Source organism: Marmota flaviventris, chromosome 13 (genome assembly GCF_047511675.1).
Source record: "Marmota flaviventris isolate mMarFla1 chromosome 13, mMarFla1.hap1, whole genome shotgun sequence".
NCBI classification, from domain to species: Eukaryota; Metazoa; Chordata; class Mammalia; order Rodentia; family Sciuridae; genus Marmota; species Marmota flaviventris.
Window position 1 is genome coordinate 71871506 of NC_092510.1, and position 13287 is coordinate 71884792.

Here is a 13287-nt window from a genome sequence, read left to right on the forward strand (position 1 = left end):
CCCCAGGCTTCTGCCCCGGGACCCTCGTGTGATAGTCGGGATGTGTTCTTGGGTCTGATACCTGCCAGAGACGATGGCTGACATCCAAAGTCATCCAACAGCTGAGGGGAAGACACGTGAACTGCCTCTTCATCCAGATGCTTTGGTAAGACAGCCTGCTGGGGTCACCAAACCTCCATCCCTGCAGAAGCACTTCCAGAGGATTAAAAATCTAACACTGTGTCCTCCTTTATTAGGAGGTCAATGGCTCACTCATGTGGACAGCATCTCTGTCTTTTATAAAGTTGTTATTGGAAACAGGCAGTGGTCCTAGGAGAACAGCCCAGAGTTAATTACTCTTTGTGTGGAGTTTCAGGTACATCTTATATCTGTACCTTTTTATGGCTTTTTAAAGCCCTTTCATGTTAATCATTAACATTCTCTCTCTCTCTCTCTCTCTCTCTCTCTCTCTCTCTCTCTCTCATATCTCTACAATATTTCCATGAAGAATCAGGGAGTGCATTATTATTCCCGTTTTACAGATGATGAAACTAAGGTACAGAGTTCAGTGACTACTTCAAGGTCAGCCACTCAGAACATGACAGTCCAGTCATCCTCCGTGGGTCCAGAGCTCTGCCATTGAACCGCCCTGCCTCTGACCTCAAAGATTCGTCTCTGGGTCCTAAGGGGAAGTGTTTCTTCCTCCCAGGGGACACCAGACTATCTCTCACCTTCAAATCCAGGGCTCAGTCACAGCAAGCTGTTCCTCACAGATGCCTCGTGACACCCTCTCCCTCTGCTCCATTTGGAGACTCACTTGTGATTTTATCCAAAAGTGTGATATTTCACATTGTGTTTAGTGCCACTCAGGCAAAATGCACTTTCGGAGCACTTACAATGTGCCAGGTACCAAGTGAGGTACCCTGACGCAGAGGCCTGGGTCCACACAAATGTTCCTGAGCACTCCCCACCTCAGTCCTGGTGCCAGGACCCAGCAGATACAAAACAGGTGACGTATCTGTCCTCATGGGCAGCCAAACTCCCAGGAAGGGAGCAGGGGACAAAGACCAGCAGTGACAAAACAAAGCTAAACAGACTTCACCTACCCCAGCCTACCTGCACAGTGGCACTTTTCATGCTGCATGGTAATGATCCCTGGGTGGCCTCCCCCACGTACCTTTGAGGACGCAGCTATTTCAGGCTTGTCTCTGCATGCCCCAGAACACGCCTGGGGCCTGGCCCAGTGCTTTGCAAGCATGACCCAAATGTATACAGAGGCGCCACCCTGCCCTGGAGAGGACCTAACGGGAGATGCGCAGACACCCAAACACCATCGCCCGAGTCAACTGGACAGCAGGTGACAAGTGCTCAAAGGGACGTGTTCCCCAGGTGCATGGGGGGGCGGGGGACAGGGGTGGTGCAGAGGGAGGGTTTGTGGGATCCAGGAGTGTAGACAGGCACACTCAGGGTGAGCAGAGAGCGCAGAGCGGCAGCATGTGGCTGAGGGGTGGATGGGGAGATGGAAAGGGCGGGTGAGCAAGAGGGAGGGAAATTCATGAGGGAGAAAGAAGCATCAGCTCCTGACAGCTGTCCTTTGCTTTTAGGGGAGGAAGACAACCTAGGAAGAGGCTGGTTCACGCCACGCTGAAGCCTGAAGCCGTGGGCATCAAAGTCAGACCCTCCACATTCAAATCCTAGCTCGCCGCCTGGTCATTTGTAATGTTGAATAAGTCTCTTAACCTCCCCGCCTCTTTTATTTATTTATTTGTTTGTTTGTTTGTTTGTTTTATTTATTTTGTTCTGGGAGTCAAACCCAGAGGTGCCCTACCACTGAGCTACATCCTAGCCATTTTTATTTTTTATTTTGAGACAGAGTCTGAGGCTGAAGCTGGCCTCAAACTGGTGATCTTCCTGCCTCCTGCTCCCAAGTTGCTAGATTACAGGCATGCACCCTTGTGCCCAGCTAAACTTTCTCAGCATCATTTGTCAAATGTGGATGATAATAGTGCACTCATCAGATGACAGTGACGAATGAATGAATGCTGCGTAGCACCTGGGGACTGACATAGGTAAGCACCTGAGAAGGGTGAATCATCCTGTCCTGGTCTCTCTTCCTTTCATCTATTCACTTGCAACTCAATGTTCCCATTTTCTTCTTTGTTCATGACAATGAGGTTAAAATCTCTCCTAAGGCTTCCCCATGTTTCTCGATATCCCAGGGAGCACTGGGCCCCAGAGGACGCTCGAGTGACAGCTGCGTCGATCTCCCTTCCATCAAAGTCAAGGCTCTCCCTGAGCTGGGCTGCGTAGAGGCATTACCCTGGGCTCTGGTCATATGCCCCAGAGTGGGTGGCCAGGTCCCCGGCTCCCAGTTAAATTCCTGAAACAATTCTGGGCATTTTCAGAGAAGATCCGATGAAGGGGTAGTTCTAGAAACAAAGCTATTTGGATAATACAGTGATGATCATTCTAAGTGTGACAATGGCTTTCAAATCACTTCCCTCTGAACAAAGTCAAGTGGATCATGAGCAGAGTGTGAAAATATCATTTTCTTGGTGCCACCGCCTGACCCCGCGCCACGAGAGCGGCAGTCATGCATCACTCCACAAAGTCCTTCTTTGGCTGGATTTTATCAGAACAGTGACTGATGAGGTCCTTGCCAGATGGCAGGAGAAGGGTCTGCTTCCGCCAGCGCCATGGAACACAGGCACTGATGAAGACAGATGAGTCCATTTACTCCGTACTTTGGATCTACCACTAATTTTCTAGATGACAATGACACTTCCTCCTTCCAGCAACACAGACTATTCAAAAAAGGCCAGAAAAGTAGAAAATTGGCAAAAAGTTTCCTCAATCCTTCCAAAAAGGTTCATGCCTTTCACCGACTCAAGAATTTTCATATTCCAACTCCAGGTCATTTATGCTCATCTTACACCTGCTTCTAATAGACATGGTTATCTGATTTGGGGTCACCAACAGGGAGAGCTTGCCCAGTTCCTGAGCCAGTGTTGATCATGAGAGGGGAAGAGCAGTAGCCTCTGGCCCAGGAACGAGGAGCCTGGAAGAAGTCTTACTATTCAGGGGATTCCAGGGCACCTCTTTTCCCACTATGTCCAGAGCTGCTACTAGATGCCCTGGCTCTCCAAGGCTGATGACTTAGCTAGGACCAGAGCATGGACTGCCGCAGCTGGCACTCAGCGTTCTCTGGAAGTGGAAGTAGAATATCAAAACCAGGTTCCTCAGATACTGCACAGAAGAAGAAATACGATCAGTCAACAAAAATAAGAAAAAAAAATGTTCACCATCTCTAGCAATTAGAGAAATGCAGATTAAAACTACACTGAGATTTCATCTCACTCCAGTCAGAATGGCAGTTATCAAGAGTACAAGTAACAATAAATGCTGGCAAGGATGTGGGGGGAAAAGGTACACTCATACATTGCTGGTGGGACCGCAAATTGGTATGACCACTCTGGAAAGCAGTGTGGAGATTCCTCAGAAAGATGTGGAATGGAACCACCACTTAACCCAGTTATCCCACTCCTAGGCATATACCCAAAGGACTTCAAATCAGCATACTACAGTGATGCAGCCACATCAATGTTTATAGCAGCTCAATTCATAACAGCCAAGCTATGGAACCAACCTAGAACCAGCCCTTTAACAGACGAATGGATAAAGAAAATGTGGTATATATACACAACAGAATATTACTCAGCCATAAAGAATGAAATTATGGTATTTGCCAGTAAATGGATAGAACTGGAGACTATTGTGCTAAGTGACATAAGCTAGTCCCCCAAAAATGAAAGGTAGAATGTTCTCTCTGATATATGAATGCTGACTCACAATACGTGGCGGTGGAGGAGGGAGGAGGGGGGGGTCACCAGATTGGACAGGGCGCAGTTGGGGGAATGGAGCGGGGTTGGTAATAGAATGAATTGGACATAACTTTCCTATGTTCATATATGAATACATGACCAGTGTAACCCCACATCATGTACAACCATGATGTATGAATGGGAAGTTATACTCCATGGGTGTATGATATCAAAACACATTTTACTGACGCATATAACTAAAAAGAACAAATTTTTAAAAAAAAATTTTAGAAAGCTGGTTCCTATGTCTTCCGTTAATTAAAGCATCCCTCCAACACGCTGACCTCCTAAGGCCGTGATACTTCTCAGCCACTGGAAGCATCTCTTTCCTAGGTTTGCTGGGCCTTGGAGGATGCTATGTGTTGGTCGGAGAAGAGTGACATCAGCTTGGCATGTCATCTTTCACTGGAACATCCAACAAGGACCCTTTCCTCTTTTCACTCCCCTAAAAGCATCAAATGATGAGAACGCCAAAGATCAACCCTAGAGAATGAATTAAGACCAAGCCCTTCCTTCATTTGTTAATCCACTCGGAACTGGAGAGCCGGGATCCAGGCTTTTAGATCTCTTTGTTTGTTCGATAAATATTTATCGAGCTCCTGCTCTGTGCCCGGCCCTGGGATGGAGCCTGGGAGCAGCACAGAGCCAGACGCTGTCCGGCACCTGCCCTGTCCACGCTGACAGCGGAGCAGACACCTTCCACAGAGCTGCAGTCACCAGGGCAGTGAAGACTCCCCCCAGTCTCGGTGACGAACAGAGCTGCGGATCGCAGATGCCCACCCTCTCTGGGGCTCCGGCTGCTCCATTTTCAGCCCAGCACACCTGCTCATCCTGAGACAGCCAGGTACAGAGGGGAAGGCATTCCACCAGCCTCACAGGGCGTTGTTACATAACCGTGGAGAAGGAGGAGAAGAAAATAAAGTAGCAGATGCCATGCAGCTGCTCCCTGGGCCAACTGTGCCATTTAATTTTCTCACCTTCCTAAAACCAAAATAAATAACCAAAAAGTAAGAGATAAGGAGTCAACTATGCTTCACTTCCGAACCACCTGGCAGACGACCAGGCAGGTGCCTGGGGAGGGGGGGCCTTGCTGGCACCCTCTGTCAGTGCCTGTTATCGCTGGACCGTACCACGTGCAGCTGTGTCTGTCTGTCTGTCTGTCTGTCTTGATCACCTGTTAGACGGTGAGCTCTTCAGGGCAGGGTCTGCATCTCATCCATATCTAAGCCCAAGAAGCTTGCACAAGGCCTGGCAAAAGGTCCTGTTGGTCAGCATGTGGGCTACCAGGTCACCGCAGCAGAAACAGGCTGTCTGTGGCACACAACTAGGTCGGCCGCTCCATCTCCTTGGAAGAGAGAACCCACAGGGAGAGGTACAGCCGGCCAGCATGGCATGCCACTCAGGCCACAGTCGCCCAGTGCAGACTCTAGAGCCTGGCTCTTTGCGTCCAACATGGAACTCCTCCTCCTTGATCTGGCCACGTCTTCTTGAGAGAGGCCCTTCAGTCGGCAATTCCTCCTACCCAGTTCTCATTCCAGCCCCCTCTCCTTCTCAGGTATCCCAACAGTATCATGAGCTAGGTGTTTTCCACCTGTTCCTTCATCTTTCACAGGTATGACCCCTAAGGCCTCTTACACTTATAAATCTATCTTGATATCTTCTTCCTGAAATGACAAATGTCCATGGCATCCATATACTCCTCTATATTTCCCAGGCTCCTTTGAAACTACTTTGGCCAGTCACTATTTCTAGTCAATGAAATATGAGCAGAAAAAAATGTGCTACTTCTAAGTAAAGGTGGTTATAAATCTAATGTGCCTTCCCCCACAGATTTCTCTCTAGCCACACCTCCTTGAAGCCCAAAGATGGAAGGGTCACAACACAAAAACAGCCTGAATCCCTATCCTAACACTTGAAGGAGACCCAACAGGAGGACCTCTGACACATCCAGGACTTTGTGAGAGCAGAATATAAATCTTACTGTGTTAAGCAGCAGAGATTTCAGTATTCATTTGTAATGTAGCATAGCCTAGCCCATCCTGACTAACAGAAGACATAGAGCCTATGTACCTATTTGTTCAGCAAATCTATTTGCATCACCCTCTTATACTCCCAGCTATTCATTTCTTATGTCTCTGTATGCGGAAGTTCTTATTTCTCTGTGCCCATTCATCGGAAGTCCAAACCCATGAAGAAGGCCCCTTTAAAGAAAAATTCAGACTGCTAAAACTCTAGCCCAATGCCAAGGACGAAACAGGCCCTTAGTCTGTTAATTCCACCTACCACCTCCTCTCCAAAGACTCTTAAAAGACATCTGGAGACAGTGGGTGTGTCCGTGGGTGCCTGACTAGGTTGGAGGAATTATGGGGGACGAGCATGGCCAAGCCATTGTCCTCACTTTGGGGTGCTCAGGGGTTGTGGCCAGTGGGAACACATAGGGGGCAGCAACAGGTTGGCAGCCTGCTGCATCCTGATCTCTGGAGTCATTTGCACCCTGATATGAGGGAAGATGGAGGCCCTGGGGCTGTGGGCCAGGCGCAATGTCCTACGAGGTCATTATCCGACTCAGAAAGCAGACCTGGCTGTTCCTTTAGGGTTCAGGTTAGCAACGCATTTCAGCCTTGGCAGGCCTGGGGAATCCGCCTGGCCTCACAGAGTTACAGCCCAGGGGGTGGACAAGAGACCAACAGGGCCGTGACAGGAGGCAGAACAAGAGCCAGGCTGGGAGGTGCCCACCGATGAAGACCTCAGTGTTTGTGTCCCATTTCCAATACCCCTGCTCAGCAACTCAGAGTATGACAAGATGGCAGATAAGGCTGCTTCTAGCTCATTGTGCGGAGCTTCTGCACCGTTCCACTCAATCCTGATAAGAGCCCTGGGAGGTCAGCCTGATTGTCCTCACCCTGTACAAAAATAATAATAATGCTAGCAAAGAGCAGCAAATATTTACCAACACTCCTGACGGCCCAAGCGTTGATTGGTTTGCTCCCCTCACTTGTTCCTCTTACACCTGAGGAGGCCATTAGTATAGTGGCTCCATTTTATGGAGAAATGAGGCAAATTGACTTGCTCAAGGTCACCAAGAAGGCAAGGAGCACCCTATGGGATACAAATCCTGCTCTCCTGACCCTGAGACCAAGACTTAGTCCACAGGTGCTAGGTGAGCACCCGGCGGAGCGCCAGGGGGAGGAAGTTCGCCAGCCACTTCCTGCACGGAGGCTCTCTCTTGGCTCCTTAGAGTGCAGCCATCACCATTCAGTGATGCACCCCTCTCGGCCCATGTCCCCTCTGTCACCCCTCCTGCCCTGTCAGGTCTCAGCGTTGCCCATTCTGCGCGGTACCCCACTCCGCCTCTCCATGTCCCTCCAGACCCCATCGTCTCTGCCTTCAGCTATGTCACTCCGTAGCTAGCTGGCTCCTGGGTCTCCAGGCTCCTTCTGTCCCTAGTCCACCACCAGCTCCTATCAGCCGACACCCAGCACACTCACCCTGCAGACCCTCCTGTGGCTCCTCTGGCCCCATCTTCCTGAAGGGCCATCCACACCCAGCACCAACCCACTTCCCCCTGCAGGCCCTGCACTCAGGGGAAAGCAGGTCAAACACACCTCACACATCGCTGCCTCCATCCTTGGATCATGGGGACCCTTCCTAGACCCAACCTCCCCTCCGCGGGGCCTGTGCCTGTCTGAATCTTTACCTTCACACTTCCAGGCCCACCATGACTCCCCCTCCCCCAGGAGCCACTCTTGACCCAGACATGGTCTCTTTCTAAACAGCCCTGGCATCTGTCCTCTCACTGTCCAATGTAGCATTTCCCCAGGGCCTGCCTGTGGGTGTCTGGTCGACCCACCTGGCACCACATCCCTTTCCTTTGAGGAATCACCTCTTTTCCACTCTGTATTCATGTGGTGGGATGGAGCTGACCTCACCTCCCCGGGCCTTCATGATACGCTGCCCAATGCCCCAGACCTGGCGCATGGACACCATGTGCCTGACTTGGGCGTTGAGCACGTGACCCAGCGCAAGCCAACAAGATGTGAGTCTGGGACTTCTGCTGAAATCATTGGGAAAGAAACAACTCTTCTTACTGGAGTTTCTAAACTGGGAGTGTGCAGACCTGCAGCTGTGAGAGGCCATCTGTGCCACCACATGGGGACAGCCTGCCCCGGAGTGAAGCTGACAGGAAATCAGAGCCAAGATGCAGAGGGGGGGATATTTTTAAAGATCTCATTACAGCCTCTGGATTCAGCCATGCCTGAACACAGCACACTGCAGTTTTGTTCAGTGATATGAACAAGCAAAAGTTGGGTTTCCACAACAGGAGTCCTAAGCACTGCACTTACCAGGTACCAGGGCCAGGTACCGTGCTGGGCAGTCAGAATGCTACCACCACAAAGATGTGGGCCTGATCCTAAAAGAGTTCATGCTCCATCTTTACATTTTTAATAAATATTGTATGGAGATGTAGTTTCCATACTATAACATTCTATCATTTACAGTGTACAACTCCATGGTTTTTAGTATATTCACAGAATTATGCAACCATTCTACTATCATTTTCTATCCGGCATGGAAAACAAAGACTTCATTCTTGCCCCTTGTGTGGACTGTACCTTCCTGCAGCACCAGTAACTCCACAGGTGCTCAGCAGAGCGGTACTCAGCCTCCTGAGGAGGCTCAGCCTGGTGAGTAATAGGTATCTGGCAAAGCCACTCATGGAAAAAAACTCTGCTCATCCATCACTGGGTTTTCACGGGATCTTCTAACTGGATCCTGTGTTAGGGTGCTGCTCCTGGGAGCTGCACATCTGGGCTGTGCACCTTTGGTTCCCTGGACTTTCCTTTAGTTTATTGCAGAATGCTTTAAAACAGCAACAAGTGGGAAAACATAAATCCATCAAGAGTGGAATGATTCAATACTTAAGTGCCCATACAATAGAATTGTACCCAGCCACTAAGAATCATCTTGACAAGAAGGACTTGAGGACAAAGGGAGATACCCATTATATTTTGTTAATTGAATGAAACAAGATCTTAAAATTCACATAGTATAATATCTCAAGTACATAACATAGTAAATTTGGGCCACTAGAAGGAAATAATGTTACTTATTAAGGCATAATTATTTTTGAGTAAGTGAATTACGGGAAATTTTTTCTTTATACTTTTCTACTATTTCAACTTTTCTAAAATGAACATTAATTCAATCAGAACCACGAACACTATTTTTTTAAAGAGAGAGAGAGAGAGAGAAGAGAGAGAGAGAGAGAGAGAGTTTTTTTAATATTTATTTGTCAGTTTTTGGCGGACACAACCTCTTTATTTTTATGTTATGTGGTTGAGGATTGAACCCAGCGCCCCACTCATGCCAGGTGAGTGTGTTACCGCTTGAGCCACATCCCCAGCCCTAACCAACACTATTTTTTAAAATTCATTCCTTGATCATAGGTTCATTTTATTAATGTGACTACTAAAGAATGAAAAACAACCTCATGGAGAATGTCTTTGAATCTCTTAAAATATTGTCCCTCAGATTCTTTTAACCAAACTCAAGTGATATTTTTTGACAAAAATTTTTTTAAAAGACATTATCCCTTGGGCTAGGGATGTGGCTCAAGCAGTAGCGCGCTCGCCTGGCATGCGTGCGGCCCGGATTTGATCCTCAGCACCACATACAAACAAAGATGTTGTGTCTGCCGAAAACTAAAATATAAACATTAAAAAAATTCTCTCTCTCTCTCTAAAAAAAAAAAAAAAGACATCATCCCCCAGATTCTTATAATCAAACATGTTAGTAATGTAATCCACCAAATTTTCCTTTTTACCTTGACTGGTAGGAAACTCAGAGCAAAAATTTAATAATCAAAATGCAATAACCAGGCTGGGGATATAGCTCAGTTGGTAGAGTGCTTGCCTTGCATGCACAAGGCCCTGGGTTCAATTTCCATCAACACACACACACACACACACACACACATACATAAAATGCCAATAACCATTTTAGTCTTGGTTTGGTAACTTCCGTGCTGTTACCTAGTTCCTGATGTTTCCTTTCATCTATATTTTCAGTGTCTTGCTTGTTTTTAGATATGCAAATCCTCCTTGGAATACATAAGCAAGCATTTGCTGAAGTGATCTGATGTTACACCAGAGAAGCAGAGGTTCTGACAGGTGATCTGTTGTGATGTTTCATTTTGACAAGCCCAGGGCATTGAGTGGGACCTTGAAAGTTCTATCGTTTTTCTAATTACACTAGAGGGTCACCCTGGATAACTACATACGGGAGGCTCCTATATAGAGATAGGCTCTCCCCAGTGACCAGATTAATCCATTCCTTCTAAATGTCATCTTACAGGCCATATGGACCAAGGTCCATCCTGGCTGCCCATTGTCACCGGCCAGTGACTGACAGCAAATATCCGCAAAGCCAGTTGAAATACAGTCATCACATTCAACCTCTGCTTGAGTCTTCAGACAATAAGTGGCACAGCCAGCAAGCAATTAGGTGGCACTCATAGTCCAGAATCACAGCTCCCCCACACTCACCAAAGGCCCCAAGCACCCTTCGGATGGCCCTGGATTTGCTGCATATTACCCAGACTAATCTTTCCTTCACTCTGGCTCAGAGGAGGAAAAAAAAAATACCTCTACTTTAAAGATGAAGTCACAAAAAAATTAATTATATCACATGGGCACACTCCTAAAATGTGATGCTTGGTGGCTGAAAATAATATATTTGATTGTCAGCTAGAATTATTTTTTTTCTAGCGATAACTTCACTGACTCTCCACAACATTTCAAAAACAAGCAAAAAAAAAAAAGCACTCTTAATAGTTGAGTTGTGACCATGTTATCACAGTGAAAGCCACACACAGCTCACTTGTGAACACACACTAAATGGAAATGAAGGAAAAGAGGCAGAACCATTCACCCAGTGTGCCAGCAGAGCACGGGGAGCTGAACCTGCCAACTCAGGTATCTTCCTGTGAGCCTCACATCACTGTCCTACAAGTGTATATAATATCCTCACTCTTTTAGATGTGGACATCTAGGCAAAAGCAATTAGGTACCTCATTCAAGGTCGGGTGTGGGGTAGTAACCAATTTCTCAGTGTCCAACCCTGGTCCAACCTACTCCAAAGCCCTGGGTCTGGTCCATTTCAAATGGCTAGAGACTTCCCACACACACACTGTTTGCAGGAGACTGAAAATTACCTTCTGTCCTCTCCCCCACTGTTTCCTAAACATTCCCAGGAACTGAAGAGCCTCTGACTGCCTTTGGCCCCTCTCAGAAAGTGACCAAGACACACTTGAAGAATAAAATATGAAACTAAGCACCCAGGCCTTGGCTGCCACAAACAGGCTAACAGGAAATCTCTTTCATGGAAGTTTCTAAAGGGAAGAAATTGATAGTGAACACATCATGCCACTGACAATCATTGGTGACATGCAAGCAGGACTGCCCTGTCTACATATGTTTTTGTCTCCACTGAACCTAGTCTCCAGTGGTGTCCCTTCTAGAAGAATAAGTATGGAAACAGTGCCAGGACATGCCTCTGTGCGATTGCGTTTGTGTGTGCTGGACAAGTACCCCCAGAGAACTTGAAGTGCTCAGGCAAAGATGAGAATGACAGGAATGTCATTCGGAAATGATTTCACACCCGGTTAGCCCTGTACAGCAACCCAGCTTGCATCCTCCGGGACCAGAGGACGCTTCGCCTGCAGCAGCCTGCGCGCATCGCTGCCAACTGCCACTGGTTCCTTCACCTTTTATTTACCGCGCAGAATAGACTGGTTCATCAGTGAAGCGCGGAAGGTGGGGAATAAGAAACAGTGTAGATTCTGCTCTTTCCCCGGGGAAACAAAAAAGAGCTAGGTAGAGAAAGAAGGGAAGCCAAGGTTGCACCACCAGCGTGGTAGCGCCATCCTCCTCCCAAAGTGGCTGCACCTGGGCTCCAGCAGAAGCACCGAGGGGAGCTCTGGAAAGCAGGGTCAAGCCCAGCGCCTCGGCGGTGCTTGGAGCATTGGAAGAGGCACCAACCCAGAGCACCGCACAGGAAATCACTGCCCCCTTCAGGCCGCATCTCAGACGCCGCGGCCGGAGCGTAGAGGCTCCCTCAGTCCGGAGAAACTCGCAAACCCGACCTTGGGGTGCAGGTGACCGCTTCTCCAGAACCCCTCCGCGCGCCCTAGCCCCCGGTGGGCGGTGAAGGTCGGCGCTGAGGCTTCAGACAGAACTCAGGCCGAGGGCGTAGGGAGGGGTCTTGGGATGGAAAGCTCCGGCTTCGCTCAGAGGAGGCCAGGAGGAGAACAAGCCCGCTGCTGCGCTTTAAGTCCGTGCTCGGGCTATTAGAACCCTTTAAGTATGCACCCGAGAAAGAAGCTGCGCCTGCAGCCGCCTAGTCCACACACCACTACACGTCCGGGGAGAGACCTGCCACAACACTCTAGGAGCAACTAACCCGAGGGGGTTCTCCTCATTAAACCTCCCGGGCCACTGGCAGCGCCGGACACATCCAGGCAACAGCGCTGCAGAGCCGGCGGCCCCACACCTGCGGACGCCGTGCGGCTCCGTGCTGCTGGCGCGCGCCACACGCCCAGCTCTGCCGTGCGCTCGGGTCCCAAGATCCCGCAGCCCCACGGACCTCAAAGCGCCTCTTGGATTTCCTGAGGGAGGGGGACGGTAAGCAGGCCCACGGCCCCTCCAGCCCCGGCTGGCCCAGTTTGCAGTCAATGCGCCTGTTCCTCTCACCCGTCCCCCATACCCCCACGAGTGGCATCTGGACAGGGGCAACCACTGCAGGCCTTTGGGGATCCACCTTCTCCACTGCCTCTCTGTTCAAAGGAGACACTAGTCTTGTGTTGCCCCCCTCCAACACACTATCTCCAGAGCTGGAGGATGCTCGGCAAATCTGGGTACCAGTTGTGCTAGCCAAACCCAGCGGGACCCAGGGTGATCACTGAGCACCAGCCCGTGGTGCCCTCGGCAGGCGCGGGCGGGTCAGTCAAGGCTCTGGCCAAGGGCTGGAGCTTGCCTCTGTCCAACACTCCCACTCCCCGCCGTCTCTGGAGCCCCGACGGCACCAGCTGCTGGACACTCACCTCGGTGTCGTAGAGCCGCAGGTCGAGGAAGTAGGGGCGCAGGAGTGACTCGTTGCGGATCTGCTCGATGGCCAGTTCCACGGCGGGGAGCACGCCGCGCCCGATGCTGCCCTTGGCCACCTCCTTGGTGAGCGGCATGAGGCCCATGATGGAGAGCGGCGGGCTGCTGGGCGGCGGCCGGGGGGCACCCCGCGCCCAGCCCCAGGCCCCAGGCGCCAGCAGTAGCAGCAGCGGCAGCAGCAGGAGCAGCAGCGGGCGCGCGGGCGGCGGCGGCGGTGGCGGCGGCGGCGGCGGCCCAGGCTGCCCAGAGCTCCGCGGGGAAGCCAT

At 49.9% G+C, this 13287-nt stretch overlaps 1 protein-coding gene across 1 annotated transcript in view; it reads right to left on the reverse strand.

Annotated features, from left to right (window-relative positions):
- The window catches only part of Gabbr2 (gamma-aminobutyric acid type B receptor subunit 2), a 351347-nt gene extending 338060 nt beyond the window's left edge, over positions 1–13287 (reverse strand). Inside the window, exon 1 of the mRNA XM_027931027.2 lies at positions 12961–13287. Coding sequence (XP_027786828.1) covers positions 12961–13287 — 327 coding nt within the window. The remainder of the gene's footprint in view (positions 1–12960) is intronic.